Source organism: Thermobia domestica, chromosome 4 (genome assembly GCF_964235325.1).
Source record: "Thermobia domestica chromosome 4, izTheDome1.hap1.1, whole genome shotgun sequence".
NCBI lineage: Eukaryota > Metazoa > Arthropoda > Insecta > Zygentoma > Lepismatidae > Thermobia > Thermobia domestica.
The window spans coordinates 232,261,897-232,279,856 of record NC_137457.1 but is presented as its reverse complement, the minus strand read 5'-3'; the positions used below and the strand labels follow the sequence as shown (position 1 = coordinate 232,279,856).

Sequence of the window (17,960 nt, the reverse complement as noted above, 5' to 3'; positions counted from 1 at the left end):
ATTGAAAAAGTGAAAGGTGCAAAATTAAAATAGAGGTTCATAATCTTCTATATTATAAAATTAAAAGTGACTATGTTTGTGACTTTTAATCTCTTGAACCACCCTACCGATCTCGATCAAATTTTTGATGTAGATGCAGTTCTGGACTGGGAGTGTTTTCAGTCATTCGTTTTGACGATAGAACTTACGAGGGAACCTATCCAAGTGTAACTCTGACTTCGAGTCGAGACTATGGCCGATGGATACCTTGTCCCAAAAGAACATAACACGAAAAGGGATACATCCTCGATCGCAACCGTTGCGGAGATATAAGCGTGAAAACTTAGAAATTGAGCTCCATACTATACATTACGAAATCAGATTCCGGGTCAGATTTTTCGGAAACGGTCGAGTAAGGAAACTCAGCGAATACATATCAAATTAGTGTGGGGAGCACCACCTTTGGAATGAAAATTTTGTGTCCCTGGGGCACTCGCAGGGTCCCAGGCGGGGTCCAACTCTAAACTTGCAAATGCAACCGGGGGTCAAGTAGCAATTGTATGAAAGCTATTGTTAAATAAAATAAGATAGAACAAATCTCAACTCTCTACGATAACACTGTGCAAACGGGCAACTGGTCAAAATGTCAATACAACCTACATCAGAAAATCTATAGCCACGCTTCTAAATCTGTTAAGTTGCGACAGATAACAAAACAGAAAAAAAAAAACACATTTGAAAGTGCAAGGTATTGAAGTAAAGCAAAGCAACATTTTGACCAGTTGCCCATTAGCACAGTGTTATCGTAGAGAGTTGAGATTTGTTCTATCTTCTTTTACTTAACAATAGCTTTCATACAGTATAGCTTTCATTCGGGGACACAAATTTTTCATTCAAAAGGTGCTGGGCTTCCCACACAAATTTCATATGTATTCGCTGAGTTTCCTTACCCGACCTTTTCCGAAAAATCTGACCCGGAATGACTTTGTAATGTATAGTATGGAGCTCAATTTCTAACTTTTCACGGTTGCGATCGAGGATGTATCCATTTTCGTGTTATGTTCTTTTGGGCCAAGGTATCCATCGGCCATAGTCTCGACTCGAAGTCAGAGTTACACTTGGAAAGGTTCCCTCGTTAGAGGGGGGAGGAGGAGGGGGAATTATAAAAAATAAATATAACTTAATAACTCTTGAGCCACGAAACCGATCTTGATCAAACCTTCAACATAGATGAGGTTCGGGCCTGGGATGTTTTTTTTTTTATCATTTTACTTTGACGAAGCAACGCAGAGGAGAGGAAGGAGGGGGAGATATACAAAAATCAATAAATATAAAAATAAAAGTGTCTATGTTCATGAATTAATAACTCTTGAACCATGCGGTCGATCTGAATCAAATTTTCAACACAGTTTAGGTTCAAACCTGGGAAGTTTTCGTAATTTCACTTTGACGGAAGATCTTAGGGGAGAGGGGAGGAGAACAAATATATGAAAATGAATGAAACTTAATAACTTTTGAACCATCCGACCGATCTCAATCAAACTTTCAACATAGATAAGGATCGGGCCTTGGATGTTTTCATCATTTCACTTTTACGGTGCAACGTAGAGGAGGGGAAAGGGTGAGGTATATGTTTAAAAAATATAAATAAAGGTGACTGTCTTTGTGGCTTCATCACACTTAAACCACCCGACCGATCTTAACCAAATTTTTAACATACATGAGGTTCAGACTTGGGGTGGTTTTTATCATACCACTTTTACAGGTAGAACTTAGAACGGGGGAGGGGAGGGGATAGATCTATAAAAATAAGAAAAACTTCATAACTCTTGAACCACCCGAACGATCTCGATCAATTTACAACATAAATGACGTTCGGGCTTGGAAAGTTTTTAAAATATATTTTCACTTTGACGACAGAACTTAGAGGAGGGGGAAGGGAGGGGGAGATTTATATATACAAACAAATAAAACAATTCTTGAACCACCCAACCATCTTCATCAAATTTTGACCAGAGGTGACGTTCGGGCTTGCGATAATTTTTGTCAATTAACTTTGACGGTGCAACGTAGGGGAAGAGGAGAGGGAGGTATATGTAAAAAAAAATGAAAGTGTCTTTGTGACTTTATCATTCTTGAACCACCCTACCGATCTCATCAAATTTTCAACATAGATGAGGTTCGGACTTGAGATGTTTTTTTATCATTTCACTTTGACGGTAGAATTTAGGGGAGGGGAATAGGAGGGGGAAATATATAAAAATAAATGAAACTTAATAACTCTTGAACTAACGGACTAATCTTGATCAAACTTATAACCTGGATGAAGTTTAAACCTGAGATGTTTTTTTGTCATATCACTTTGACATTGTAACTTAAAGGTGGGGGAAGGGAAAACATTTAAAAATGATCGAAAGTGAACGATATTAGTGTCGAATCCATAGTTTTCGGGGTTGCTAAGATGAACAGTGACACTTCTGATGCCGTTTAAATCCAAATGCATCCCCGCAACTTGGGGGAGGGGGATATATATATATATATATATATATATATATATATATATATATATATATAACGATCAAAATGACCAATATCAATGACAAATGACACTGAGATGAACAATGACACTTCGGATGCCGTGCCCTGCAACATGGCGAGAGGAGGGGGGGATATATAAAAATCATCGAAAATGACTGATATGAAAGAGCGCTCTAGTAATAGTAAAAAGTGACTGATTAACGACACATATTACTATTTTTTTCTTAATTTAACGCAGCGAAGCGTATAATTGATACTAGTTATTATATAATTATTTAAATTCTAAAAAGAAAAAAAATAGACACAAGGGCGGTGGAACAGCTCAAGCTTTATGCATCAATCTGAAGAAGAAACGTCGGGTATCGGAACAACAACCTAATTAAATTTTAATAAAGTGCAAGAAAGAAGATATGGAAATAGGGTTGTACCGAGGAAGGAAAAGGATGTACAAGAAGCCGAATAATAAATTACGAGGGGGAACTGATAAACTTTGGAAAGCATATTGTGCTGTGTACAAGCGGAAGACAGTCGATGATCAGAATTCAGAAGCCCCGGCTTACAAAGCTCTGAAACACAGCCTCTATTCTCTGCGAAGAAAAGAAAGGAACAGATGTTGCATCTTGTCGAGATGAGAGTGTTGAGTGGATGTGTGGATATGTGTAAGGACAAAATAGAAAATGAAGTGATCCGAGGAAGAGTAAAGGTGAGGGCAGGCAGTAGACAAACTGCAAGAAAGTAGACTTCGATGGGTTTGCCATTAGGATGTACGAAGAGGTATCAAGAAGTTCGTGCAGTCACCTAGAAAAAAATCTACTCTGCAGAACTCTGATCCATGATGGTAGTAGTACTTCTCTACGTAGTCACCGTGCCTAGCGAAACATTTTTGCCAGCGGTTCTTCACTTTCCGTTTTGTAAAAGTCTGCAGTTTGGCTTTGAAACCAGAGTCTAACCTCAGAAACGACGTTATTCCTACTGTTAGAATGGCATCATCTAAGTAGAAGCTTCATTTCTGGGAAGAGAAAAAAAAAGTCATTTGGTGCAGCTAGTATGGGGTGTGGCAATATTTCATATCGTAATTCCACTGCCTTTATCATGGATGCATGGGTGAAATGAGCTGGTGCATTGTCTGTCAACAGCAGCACCCCTTTTGTAACAAATCCATGATTTTTCTTCTTCAGTTCCTCTCGTAACTTAGTTAGGAGAAGGGAATAATAGGTACTAGTAATACAGTAGTTTGTCCCTGTGGTAGGTAGGTAATCTGTCATGAAGACTCTTTACAGTCCCAGAAAACGAAAAGCATCCTAGCACTTTGCCCTCATTTATCTCCCACACTGCATACGGTTTGCCACTAAACGTCCTCTGTTTCTCTGTTTCTTTTGATGCTGAATCCAGTGCTAGCAATCATTTTTAGCAATTGAACTTACCAAATCAGAATGTTCCCTTGTAAAGATATTCAGGGTTTTAAAAAAGATAGACTGAATGTATTGACTTATTAGGAGACTATGTAGAAAAATATAAGTTTAAGCCATAACCGTTAAACAACTTACTCATTATCATTACTTTTCAAACACCCCTTATAAAGTATTTAAAAACATAAACGCAGCTCTGAACAAATAATACACTGACAACATTTACGAGTTGCAACACAACTGCGTAGAGTGCTTTTTCCCGCTTGGCAGCCTAATGCTCTCAAATAGTAATTTACACTAGTGAAAGAAAGAAAAATCACCAAATTGAAAAGACGTGTCAGAACATTATAAAGAAGAAAATAAAAATTGAATTTATATGTATTTAAAACATTTTTGAGGATAGAATAAGAGTAGTTTGCTTCCCAATTTCGCCTTAGTCACTGCCACTACAGATATTTGAATTATACGTTTTGAAGAAAAAGGACTGTTTTGAAAGAAAAAAAAATCATTCGAAATTCCCTATTTTAAAAAATTCGGAAAACTAATATCAGGTTTGTAATTTCAGGAAGTATTAAATTATTGAAAATATTAAAATAAAAGTTTCTTGTTGAGGATTAAACAGTTCTAATATCAAGGAATCATGACGTTGAACATTTCAAATAATCAAAAGATCGAACGCATTACTGCTAATGTGAAATAAGGATGTAAAAGTTATGCGTGCAGACCTAGGAAAACGCACAATTTACTGAACTTTTGTATGACATAGTTTTATTGAATATACAAAGACAAGTTTAGTTTTCTAAGTCTAGCAAAATTATATCCGAAAAATTTCTCGGTTGTAATAAACATAATTCGATAAGAAAATAGGAGTTACTTTCAATGAATCACAAATAACATGTTGCCTTAAATTACTTTTCATTAGTAATGAATACTTCACTTGCATTGCCAATTAAAATAAATTACGTATTGGGTTTAGTCCATTTTAATTGTACTAAGATGAAGTAGACAGTTAATATGGTTCTAAAATTAGAAAAAAGAGTACTATTTATTAAATGCTGCACTGAAAGCTGGTGGGTTGCTATTAGTGTAGGTGATATTTTGTGTCTGGTTTTAATGTATAACTTTGAGGTGGAATTGTTTCGTAAAATACCATGTAAATAATTTCTTTTCAAAGTATTTTAATGAATTACGAGTAACTGTTTTTCGTTCGTAGTGCTTTGTTACACAGTCATTTTATATCTGTAATAGAATAAACAGTGCATTTTAATAAACAAATTATCCAATTGAACGCTTTTCGACCACTTCTAGCCACGGTAGCGTTGAGTAAAATATTTAGAATCAGGAAGGATAATAAATTCTCAGGGCGAATAACGAATTCACTTGCATTCATTATCTATTTCCTTCATTATATAGGATACATGCCAAGAACTTCAAACTGAATCGTCGCATTTCATGATAAAAAAAAATCATTTAAAGATCAACTTAGCAAACGGAAGCTACAAACCTATACCGAAGTGTATGTCAAGCTAAAATCACCAATCAAGCAATACCAACCCCTTCTGCTACTTATGTGCAGTATTGTGCAGGAACAATGATTGTGCAACTACAATTACGAAATAATACTAACTTTGAAATGGTGGAAACAGTTTGATGTAGAGTTAGAACCACTATTTTAAAGAAATCGACATTTGTACACTCTAATGATTATACTATAGATCTTTGTGCTAGGTTGTGCAGCAAACATTTCGTCTGAGCAACTGTAATTATAAAATTATACCAATTCGGAAATTTTGGTTCCAACTTGACGTCAACCTAGAACCATCACCAATATTCAAAAAGTCAACATTTGTACCAACGAATGGCCTTATCTGATAAATCATCATTTATATAGTAGATTGTGCTGCGAAATATTTAGTTTGTGCAACTATAATTCCAAAATTATAGCAATAAAAAAAATCAATTTGACATTAAGCTGGAATCACTACCATTAGAAAAAAAAATTTTTTTTTCAAAATACTAAAATCAATATTTGTAACCTATCTAAAAATTTTGCTACTTTCTAGATGTAAGATCATCAAACTTCTATTCAACAACGACTTTGTTATTTATGGTTATTAGTAACTACAATTTTGGAAAAAGATCATATCTTCAAGGTATCTACTTAATCGCATTTCAGATTTACTAAGCAAATTGTTAGTAAAGTAAATAGGAAGGTAAAGACAAGACAAGATCTCATTAGGCCTTCTAAAGAGCTGAAACAATAGTTTGCAATTGTTGCACAAACGATGACCTATAGATTGAATCTATTAGCGTGTACAGGTAATAATTCTTTCAAAACGCGGTGGTTTTAGTTCGATCCACTTTAAAATAGCGATAATTTTCTGGAATCGTCACTTTAAAATAGCTGTACTTTTTATTATAACTGCACAAACAAAATGTTTGCTGCATAATTTAACACAAACGAAGATATATCGGTTAAGACTATTCATTTGTATAAATGTTCACCTTTTCGAATAGAATGGTTCTAGCTTGACATCAAGCTGGAACTTCTATTTCAAAGTTGCTATAATTCTGTAATTATAGTTGCACAAAGAAAATATTTTTCTGGTTAAATCAGTTAAAATAAAAATCTTTTGGTTAAGACCAGTAATTTGGACATGTTGACTTTTCTAGATTAACATCGAATTGGAACTGCAGCTTGGAACTGCTATAGTTATAGTTGCACAAACGATTATTATTTTGGTGCACAATCCTGCACGAAGATAACACAAACGATTGATATTTGTTTCTCAGCTTTGAAAGTGGTGGTTCTAGCTTGACAGACATATTTCTGATATATCAGCAGGAATTGCTAGGCGAAGATCTATATTATAAAAATGTGTTACAACATACTCCTTATTATGTGGAAAGACTGCTAATATGAAAGATTTCTGAATTCAAAAGAGCACAAGTAAACTATAAGGAACTCTTGTGGGACTTGTTTGACAAGATTATTCCATAAACAACATTGGTACTTTGTAGATTACTTACCCCTATTGCCTTCCTTCCAGCTATTCAGAAACAATGAGAAACAATGAAACCTTAGGTAACAATATTATATACCTATTACATAAATTTGTTAGATTATAATATTGGTAATCACTTCTATGCCTATAGTGAACTAAATACAACTGTTTATGTGTATCATTACTTACATCATACAACTTAATATTGTATGCACACATCATTGAATACAACATGAATATATGAGTATGTAAAACATGGATAAAAATGCGAAAAACAAAATAATTACATTAAATGTATTTGTTCATAATATTTTATTCACAAGTAAAATCGTGTTTCGAAACATCGTAGAAAGTCAAATATTGACTAAACCAACATGCATTTTCTAAGCATTGGCAATGTAGAGCTAAAGGAAAATTTACTTTGTAGAATTCATAATTGCTTCAATACTAAAGCTAGTAGCTGCTGCTACACCATGTGATGGTCCAGCTAAAGCAGCATCACACAAATTCTGTTCTGTTCTTCCTCCAACACCAACATCTGAGGCAACACCTTCTGATATTGAAAGTCCCAAATCGAGAGGTCTTGAACTACCAAACCCCAGTTGTTGTCCTGAAAGATTGTGTGTAAGACTGTGACGTCGAAGATCACAGTTCCTTCTGAACACCTTACCACAACTGGAACAATTATACGGTTTGATATCTGTATGTGTGAGAAGATGAGTCTTTAGATTGCTCCTTTGGTTGAAGCTTCTGCCACATGTTGGACACTTGTGCGGTGACTCTTCCATGTGGAGAATCTTGTGCACAGCCAAAGTCCTCGACTGACAGAAACCTTTTCCACATTCTGAACATTTGAATGGCTTCTCCTTTGAATGGATATACCTAACGAAGATAGAAAGAAAATAGTTTGAGGTTTACTTAAGTAAATTTATACCCTAAATACTTAAGGAGAAAAATTATAAGCATAAAAAGTATGATTATCACAAAGCGTAAGAAATACTAAGTAAATTAATCTTATCATAAGATCCAATAACTATCGCTTCCTCCAGATCCAGTTGTTACAATACAACGTAAAGCAGTTGGATATACGCCGTAGTTTTCTATTGTGAAATATTTGATAAAATGAAGGGCTTCCTGGGACAACTTGATACATAAGAGGCAGAGGGTGTGCAGTGCTCGCAAGGGACCATTCCAATTTGGTAAATTCAATTGCTGAAAATGATTGCTACATTGATCTCAACATTTGATCTCAATCCCTGTACTCGTTTCAAACTTAACATGGCATTTCTAGATTTTCTACGTTCTATCTTCGCACTTTGCCCTAATTTATTTCCCACCCTGTATAGGGTCTACCAATAAAGTCCTCTTTTTCTCTGTTTCTTTTGGTGCTGAATCCAGTGCCAGCAATCATTTTCAGCAATTTAACTCACCAAATCGGACTGGTCTGTTGTTAGTTGCTGAAGAACACACTATTAAGAAACTGCATGAAATTTATGGTTACAAAATATTTGTTGACTGCATAACATAGTTGAAGGTATGTTGCATTCTCAAGCAGGAAGAATTGTACATTTTTTCAAGCTGCAAAGGATAGTCAGTAGGGATCAGCAAACCTCACACTTGAAACTAGTTTTCCACAAAAAAAAAAAAAAAACTCTTAAAAGTTGGAAATCCAAGCAATGTTACGGATCTGGAAATATCAAGTGACACCCAGATAGGAGGATCCACCAATCGTTGTGGTGAGACTCAAACCTGAGTATTGGGACTTCACAAGGAGTGGTACTTACGGCCCGGCCCATCTTTGAATGTCATAGCGGTCAATCTATACTACATACTATATTTCCCAAACTGACAGCGTCTAGGACCTTTTCTTCTAAACTTTAATTCTTCCTCCGCCTTCCCCCTTTTAGATCTATTTACTACGGACAAGCAGCAACTATTAGAAACATTGCGGCCTTCTTGACTATATAAGTATATATACTGTATCTATAATATCTGATTTGCTATAAACACGTAAATTAAAATCTTAATTGTGCTTCATAAAACACTCTTATGTCTACTTCGTTGATGACTTTTAGTGTATGTAGAATTTCTTATGGCTTCTTTTACTTCACATGTGACTATACTATAAAATCTCTTTATAGTCCAGATTTTACAATCGATTACATTTATTTTTTAGTAATAGTTTGTTATCATTCAAGTAAACTTAAAAAACAAAAGAAAAAAATATGCTAATGTGTTTAACAAAAAGAAAAGTTACCTTAATGTGCTTTTAAATTATATACCTGAAAGACACTTACGTGTCTTTGGAATGATAATAACTCTATACATTTGGTTCATATATCTCTTCCATTTACTAACTGTTTTCTTTCCTACAAGCCACGATTTTTTATTACAAAAAATATTGCTAAGTGATTTCTATATTGTTGATTTAACTTTAGTTTTTAAGAAACGTTGCGTGCTACTACATCGTTTACCGAATTCAGAAACCATAAAGTTCTCTGTGGGTTAGAGAAGAAGAATGAAAAACAAAAATCCCACAATCCCAAGTGTTGTGTACGAGTCTTGTGAAGAACAGCTGGGGGGCAAAATGAAAACCCCCATTAATTTCCGCATTTTATTGCCACCTAAACGTGTATTTGAAAGTCATTTGGTTTGTAGAACTCTTGTGTTGCACCTTAGCGACATACAACTCTACATCATCTCTCAGCAGGGATCTTGATTAGCGCCTTGCACACCATGTTCGACTGAGTACATGTGCGTGTGTAAATATGTGTGTTTGTAGCATGTTCGTTTGCTTGTTTAATTTCTTTTCTCTCTAGCTTTTGTGTACAGTTGACATAGGTTTTCCAACGCTGCTAGTTCTCGCCCTAACACCAAATACGCAACAACTATATCACGTGAAAATATACATACGAGGAAGCTTTAAGATAATAGTATGCGTAAAATTGCGGATTTTTCGTTTCTTTTAAAAATATACCTGGCATCCTAAGTTGGGATGACAAAATCCTTCACAACGAAACTTAGAAAGAGACATCAAATAAAGAGAATGTTCTATCATAATTCATTTTTACTAAGCATAGTAGTAATAATACTACACAATAACATTATTATAGAGCAACCCAAAAGCATAAAAAGCATAATAGCAATTTAGACATATGGTTGGTACCTTGAACATGGTTGTGGTTATTTACGGGTCCAGAAGAAACTAATTTTAAAAGTATAATAATGCATAATTTGAGAAAATAAAGCATAAAGCATAATTTAAAATATATAGCACAATTCTTGGAAAATTCTGTATAACTGCAAGTTTAACATACTATATTAATATTTTTTAAAAAACCAATATTTACAAAGCAAAATCATTGAGAACATAACAATGTAACAATGAAAAGCTAATTTTTATTTCTGTAAACTTTTCGGTGTAATCCTTTGATGTGGAGGAGAAAAGAAAAAAGAAAAAAACTTTCCGCTAACAGTGAATAGTACACAAGAACTCCACACTATATTGTTATGTGTACCTCTTGAACTTGAGCACTTTCTGTTTTTTTTTTTTTTTTTTTTTTTTTTGTGTGTGTGTGTGTGTGATATCTTTTACTTTCCCTACACCTCTAAGGCGCACATAAGTGAAACAAAAACTGACTCGAGTAAATCATATCTCTTTACAATGCATTAAGTAGAAATTTCATTAACTATGAACGAAACTGGTTGCATAAAATATTAATAAATAGATGAAGACATTTAAAATATTTAATGTATAGTAAATATTTTACATTATACACGATTAACATAAAACAATGACAGAAATTAACAATAAAGCATAATTTAAAAAATAAAGCATAATTACACAAAAAGTAAAGCATAATGTAGGTTGCTCTAATTATTAAGCCTCCAGGCTGATCTACTGGCTAACGTGTGCGTTCTCGGCGCGTATGGTCCCGAGACCTATTCCTGATGGAAGATCATTAAAAATTCCAATCGCTTTTGTACAGAAAAAGGATTTTAAAACTTCAACAATAACATTATTATTAGCAATAACATTATTTAAGTGGGTTTATATATACACGAGTGTACATTAAAGAATGAAATGTTAAGTGAACCTTTTATTATTCTACATCAGACATAGTTGCGCACTTGTAGAAACAACAGGACTTTCAGGAACAGAACAGGGCTTCGAAGCACTAGATTTATGTTGCTATCCAGTCAGTGACTTTGAAGGTTTATTGTGACCCATCGTGGCCAAGTGCATAGAACATGTGTTTTGTGTACTTGTTCCAGATTCAAGTCTCTCTAATGATATTGTCTCGGATAAATGAAAATCCCATCTCACACAAATTCGCTGCTAAAATTGGAAGAAGATAATCAAATTATCTCAAATCCCGAAATAAAAATAATCGGTTATTGCAATTTGCCAATTTCTCTTCCAAGCAAAGTGTAAGATCAGTTCCAATGCCACGAATAGTTAATATTGTTAGGCTTCGACAGTATTTGATCATAAGGAGTAAATATTCAATCACAGTTCTTGTATTTTTTTTTATCTTACGCGAAGATACTACTTGAAAATTTATTTTATTCATATATATCGAATACAACAGATATACACCTATTGATAGTGTCCAGAAGTGAGCCATACATTAATGGTTACAATTCTGAAACTAAAATTCAGAGGTATGCAACAAGCTTGGTTACGAAGATACATGACTATTTCTTCTGTATGTTAAATTATACGTTCAAAGAACTTTTTACAAAACCATCCAATATATCTATTGTATATTCTTATTTGGACAGTATTATAGAATATTAAGATTCCTCTATAGGTTATATCCTCATGCCGTAAGCGTCGGTGGACCACCGATGGGCAACTAGCGACATTTCGCCAAAAATTAGTGGCCCCGCGGCGATGATCCGTGGTGGCCCCACTTCTGTTTTGAAAATTATACCACAATTGCCCATCAGCGGCAGAGACGCGCCGAAACGCCAATGAACAACAAGATATGTTAAATCGCTTATATGAGTAAATTATTTATTAAAGTTAGTCTAAAAGTAATTAAAAAATAAAAAACAGTACCCCGGATGACCGCGAACCATCGACCTTTTGATAGCTAGGAGCGTGCTCTGCCGACTTGGGCACTGAGTCGATGAGAAAATGTCGCTTGTAGAGGGATAAATTGTTGAGGTCTTTCTAATTTGGCTAATCTCAATTCTTCTGTAACCGTGTAGTCTATATTCAACGATAATCGTTTGGGATAAAATAAAATTCGCTCGCCATGTAATTTTATAACAAAATGACGGGCGTCTATTTACTTTGTTTCATGGTTCTCCCATATTCACTCTCAAATGATCGGCGACAGTTGACATCTAAATTCATACAATTATACGCACTCATCTCAAGATTTTTCATTTCATGATGTAGAAGCAGGGGTTACTCTTGACCTCTGGACCTCACTTTAAGAACAATTCATCAAGAAAAAATAATATAATAATAACCGCATGCACATTACTGGTGGTAGTTCGTATTGGTCCCTTTCGATTCTCCGGGACGAATCGAAGGAGCGCGGACCAAAATGAAGTTCTCGCTGCTACGCTGTGGTAACTTCAACACTCCGACTCTAGATATCTGTTTCGACTCGACGAAACCCTACCGCCAGTGTCACACTAGCGGCAATCCTTTGACGCGTCGCTATAGCGACGATCGACATTTACCGGCAAGTGAGCCACTAGGTGTTGGCGACGTTTACTGCAATACATTCATTCACTGTAGTGGTTCGTGAAATGTTAATAGCCGCGAGCGCATTTTCTTGTTCGGAACACGATAGATGATTTCTGAGGGTAATTATGGCAAATCTATCTTTTTCAATAATAATAATAATAATAATAATAATAATAATAATAATAATAATAATAATAATAATAATAATAATAATAATAATAATAATAATAATAGTTTTGCAATGCGCCCAAGTTTTGAGTAAAACAGTACGTAAGAAACATAACAATTGACCGATTTATGTTAGGAGCAGCTGAAAATTTCGGGTAAATGTACAAATATTCATTGCATCTCACATTTTACAGAAGTTATTTCAATTAATTATTCTATTTTTAAAATCTTGCTAATAATAAGAACGTGAAAACAAAGTTGGAAAAAGATAATAATACATTTTTTGGACAACTCTATTAAAAAGTAATTGATGTTTTGTGTGCCTTTTCGGAGTGTAAAAGAAAGTGCTTTATCAGTATACTTAACACGTGAAAATTGGTAGGCTGTCCAGGATTATTTAGAAAAATCAGAAGATAAAAAGATGCCTTTTAGCAATGTAATGTTTAAGAGATGTTTATCAGATCTTTATTGGCTACTGAAGAAACACGTAGGAAGAAGAAGAAGAGTAAAATGAAAGGTAATTGAGCATGAAAGCAAAAGAGGGGAGAACGAGAAGAACGTAGCCAAGAGGGACAAAAGAATTAGCTAACTAACTACTACAAACAAAGTAGTAGCTACTGCATTGTATAACAAGATTATTAACTGTGCGTTTGTGTTGTGTGCTCAAGGGGTGGAGGATCAAAATGTTAAGTAAGTGGCCGGCAGTTATATACTTTGGTTTGAGAAGGACGCTAATAGCCAGCGTGATACGTGACCTGCACGGTAGCTGCCCAGAAATAATAGCAACCAGAGAAAGCAGGTAGATATATAACCGATTCAGCAGCAACAGGCTAATTACCTGTAGAACGTGTGGCTGCCTCCCATTTAATAGGATACCGGTAGCTACGAAATTGCAGGTTAAACTCATACAAACCACCACTTTGGAAACTTAAGCGCCTTCAATTTATAAGAGAACCTTTCTCTCACCCCTCCTACACTCTCTGATTCTGAATTAATATACAAGACGGGTTGCTAGGTTTACGATCGTCATCTTGCCATTTTTATTTTCTTAACGGATAACATATCATTTCCACTTTAAGACAAAATGACGTAATCTTGTTCGAAGAATCGGTGAATATTAATAGATTTCGATTGATTCAACACACTGTAATTTCTGAACGTTACTATTTTTTTTTTAATCACAAATCCTTTTTGTATATAAACACTGCAATTAAATAAACCGATATCATTTGGAGCTAGTGCATCATCCAATAATAACCTTGTCAGTTCTTCGGATGTGTTAATTGCTACGATCTCGGTAAGTGATAATTAAATAGTACCTAAATCTTTCCTTCAAGGCGTAGTCTTTCTTTCTCTTACTTTTTTATATTTTTTATTTTTCTTTATTTCTAACAAGTAATTAACTATGATTAAAACCATTTAACGGAACTCTGACTTTCGAAAATTTTAAGATTTCGGTAACTTCGTGCCTATTATTCTCCATGAACTGGAAACGACATTTTCTTTTCTTTCTTTCTTTCTTTCTTTTTTTTTTTTTTTAAGAATTTTATTCTTTATTTATAACAAATATTTCAATTTTCTGGAGTTTCAAATTTCTTTGCTTACAGAAAATATTTTACTGCATGTGCTTTAATTAGTATTATGAATGACAGATTTAAATAGGAAATTGTTGTATTGAATCTGATCCACATTCCCATTTGAACAATGCAGTTATTTCCTTATTCTTTATTCCTGTATATTTATACGTACTGTATTCCAATTATACAGGGTGTTTCAAAACAACACCGACAACGTTTGGAAGGTGATTCCTGACACCAAGATAAGACGAAAAGTATAGACCAACCTGAGTATGCTTCCTTTCGGAGTTATAGGCTCCCGAAAACATGAAAAATTTAACTTTAAAGGTTCCTAGCTCCAAAGCTATGGGACCTACCGCAGTCGGGTCAAGACTTCATTTAGGAATTAATATGTATCATGTCCAAAAATCCATGTTTCAGAATCCTAAGGTACTCACACAACAATTTTTATAGAGGGAGTTTTTCTACGGGTATATAATTTGAAGTACTCACCAACTACCTCTATAAAAATTATTGCAGAAGTACCGCAGGATTTTGAAACATGGATATTTGGATAGAACACATACTAGTTCCTGTGTGAAGTCTTGACCCGACTACGGTAGGTCCCATAGTTTTCTAGCTATGGACCTTCAAAGTCCAATTTTTCATGTTTTCGGCAGCCTATAACTTCGAAAGGAAGCATTTGTGCACCCAGGTTGGTCTATACTTTTCGTCTTATCGGTGTCAGGAATCACCTCCCAAACGTTGTCGGTGTTGTTTTGAAACACCCTGTATATGTATAGTCAAACGGAAATTATACTCGTATAACCGCTTCTCTAAATCAGTTATTGAATGTGAAATATAATAATGAGGAAAGGTCTGCCGTGTATAATGTGATTCTTGGCATTATTAATATGTTTGTCCTCGTCACACTGAGAAAAATCCATTATCCGGACAGCGGTATATTGTACAAATACAAGGATTCGTTATGTTTACTAAGGAAATCTGTACGGAGCGTACTTTATCCATATACTACATAGGTACTGCCTTTTACCCGCTTAGATATTACATCATGTCGCTGGAGGATGTCTGACATCTAACAATCTTCCGTATTTTACATACGTATACGTATGTTAAATACTTCAGCTATATGTTAAATACGTCCATCTGTGTGTGAGATCCAGGCCGCCTATAGACACCTCTTTCTTTCGCCATGGCTGACGTCATTGAACTACCGTCTTTTGCTTGCGAAACGAGGTTGTTTACAAACGGAAAAGAAGAGAGGAAGGAAACAAGTGCTTGGGTAAGTACACTAGTTAACTATTACTTTAGTTAAATATTCCATTAATTATATATTCTTTTAGTGTAACTTGCTTTAATATAGTACTAAGTAAGTAATGTAGTTTATGAATACAATTCTTACTATTGTAAAACTCGTTAATGATTGAGGACAATGGAATGGGTGAATCTGAATTTTGAGAAATCTTTGAATATTAATGTTTTGAAACATTTTACATTTCAAGGTAGCAAAATGAATGTTATGTGTTTATTCATTCCGTTTTATATGTGACGATTTATTACTTGGAGCAGTTTTACTACAGGGCTGCTTAACATAATTGCATAACTAAAGGAAGAAAACGGCCTGGGACCTATATGTTAGGTACCACTCCGGCATTTGCCTGCTGTGAATGAGGAAAAGCCAAGGAAACCTCATTCAGGATGGCTGGACTTAAAATCTTTTGATACTTTTTCGACCGAGTTCCCCCACCGGGATCGAACCCGGGACCGTTCGCACCGAAGGCGAGAGCGTTAGCGAATACGCTACGCGGGGCCACTAGTGTAGTTTAGAAAACTCATTTTTACTAGGATATTTGCAAGATTTTTTTTTCTTTTAGTTTAACGCCCCATGATTGTACATCAATGTAAGAGAGAAGGTGACGATGAGATACATGATAATGGTGGAATCAAGAAAATGTAAGGAAACTGGAAAGTCTTAAGAATAACCACAACTACAGTGTTCACCAAAAGCCTATTTGTCGGGAGCAGGAATCGAACCAGGGACCTACCGCGTCAGAGGTAAGCGCTCTCAGAGCTTTCTTTTGTTTAAAGAACTTGTTTACAATGAAATATATATATATATATATATATATATATATATATATATATATATAACGAAGATATTGACATATTTTACAGCCTCACTGAAATTTAAAAAAAAAAGTAGTCAGGGAGAGCTTACTTGTCAGGTTTTTATTTTTTAATTTAATTTATTTTTATTTATTTATTTTTGCTTTGTTATGTTCCCTAGTTAATTAATGTTTGGGTTACTGAAAATTAAAACCTTTTTAGTATTATTGTTATGTCATCACTTTGGAACCAAAACGTTAGATTTTTTTCTTGTGTTTTCATATAGGAAGTTGGTGAGTTTGTGCCTTAGCACTGGTTTGGTTTCTAGAACGTAATTGAAGGTCATGTTGAGTTGAGTCTTGGTGGGTTTGAGTTCGTGAAGTGTCAGGCACTGCTTGTCCCCTGTCTTCTGTTTGTGATGTTTCCTGGCTTTGGGCTGTGACGTATTTATGTTGAGGAGTACCAACGCAGGCCGCGTGATATACAGGTAGCTGCAACACAGCTTCAACAGTTAACGAGTGCCAGGTCTTTGAATTTCAGCTTTCGTTACGGCGTGACTAATGCAGTATAGTGCTAGATTGAAATTCTATGGGTGGTAAAAACGGTATGGTAAGAAATACAACGTAATTGTTATTAGTTTAATTAGTGTTTCTTCATAGTATTGTTTCACTATTTCTAGAAGGAATTAAGTATTAACGAAGTAATGAATAAGCAAAAGCACACATTGATTGACGTTTACTATTTCTCATACTCCATTGAGAATGTTTTGATCCTCAATTGCGCAAACATCCAGTGTGCGTTTATTTTCTTTCTTTTTTGGGGGGTTTACACTGCCTCACAGATGAGCTCCCTCGTGGCTAAGTGGTTAATGAACACGCCTTTGGCGTGGGACACCCGGGTTCGATTCCCGGCCGGGGGCCGCGGTGGCTCAGTGGTAGAGCGTTCACCTCTGGTGCTTGGGGTCCCGGATTCGATCCTAGCCCCGCCAAATGAACCTTGTGGTGGACAAACACCGTGTGCGTGGGTTTTCTCGGGGTTCTCCCATTTCCTCCCACTTACTTCATTCCACCATTTCATTCATTGCTCATCATCAGCGTCTCCCTTAGCCTAACCGGCATAACTGTGGGACGTAAAACTCAAAGGTTTCATTTCATTTTTTCTTAATCTCTTGCACCGACCGACCGATCTCGATCAAATTTCCAACGTAGATGCGGTTCTGGCCTGGGAGTGTTTTTAGCTATTTACTTTGACAGAACTTAGGGGAGGGGGAGGAGGGGGACAGAAAAAATAAATGACTTAATTTACTTTGAAGTGTAAAAGTGCGAGCGTTTTCTTCTCTCTCTCTCTCTCTCTCTCTCTCTCTCTCTCTCTCTCTCTCTGTCTCTCTCTCTCTCTCTTCACTCCTCCAGTCTCCTCTCACTTTTAGGGCCGCGGTGGCTCAGTGGTAGAGCGTTCACCTCTGGTGCTTGGG

General features: G+C 35.4%; 1 protein-coding gene across 1 annotated transcript in view; it reads right to left on the bottom strand.

Annotated features, from left to right (window-relative positions):
* Window positions 1–4,682: 4,682 nt before the first annotated feature.
* The window catches only part of LOC145683901 (uncharacterized), a 90,892-nt gene continuing 77,614 nt past the window's right edge, over window positions 4,683–17,960 (bottom strand). The window contains exon 2 of the mRNA XM_081755557.1: window positions 4,683–7,813. Within this exon, the coding sequence (XP_081611683.1) occupies window positions 7,348–7,813 (466 nt within the window). The 3' untranslated portion in view covers window positions 4,683–7,347. The remainder of the gene's footprint in view (window positions 7,814–17,960) is intronic.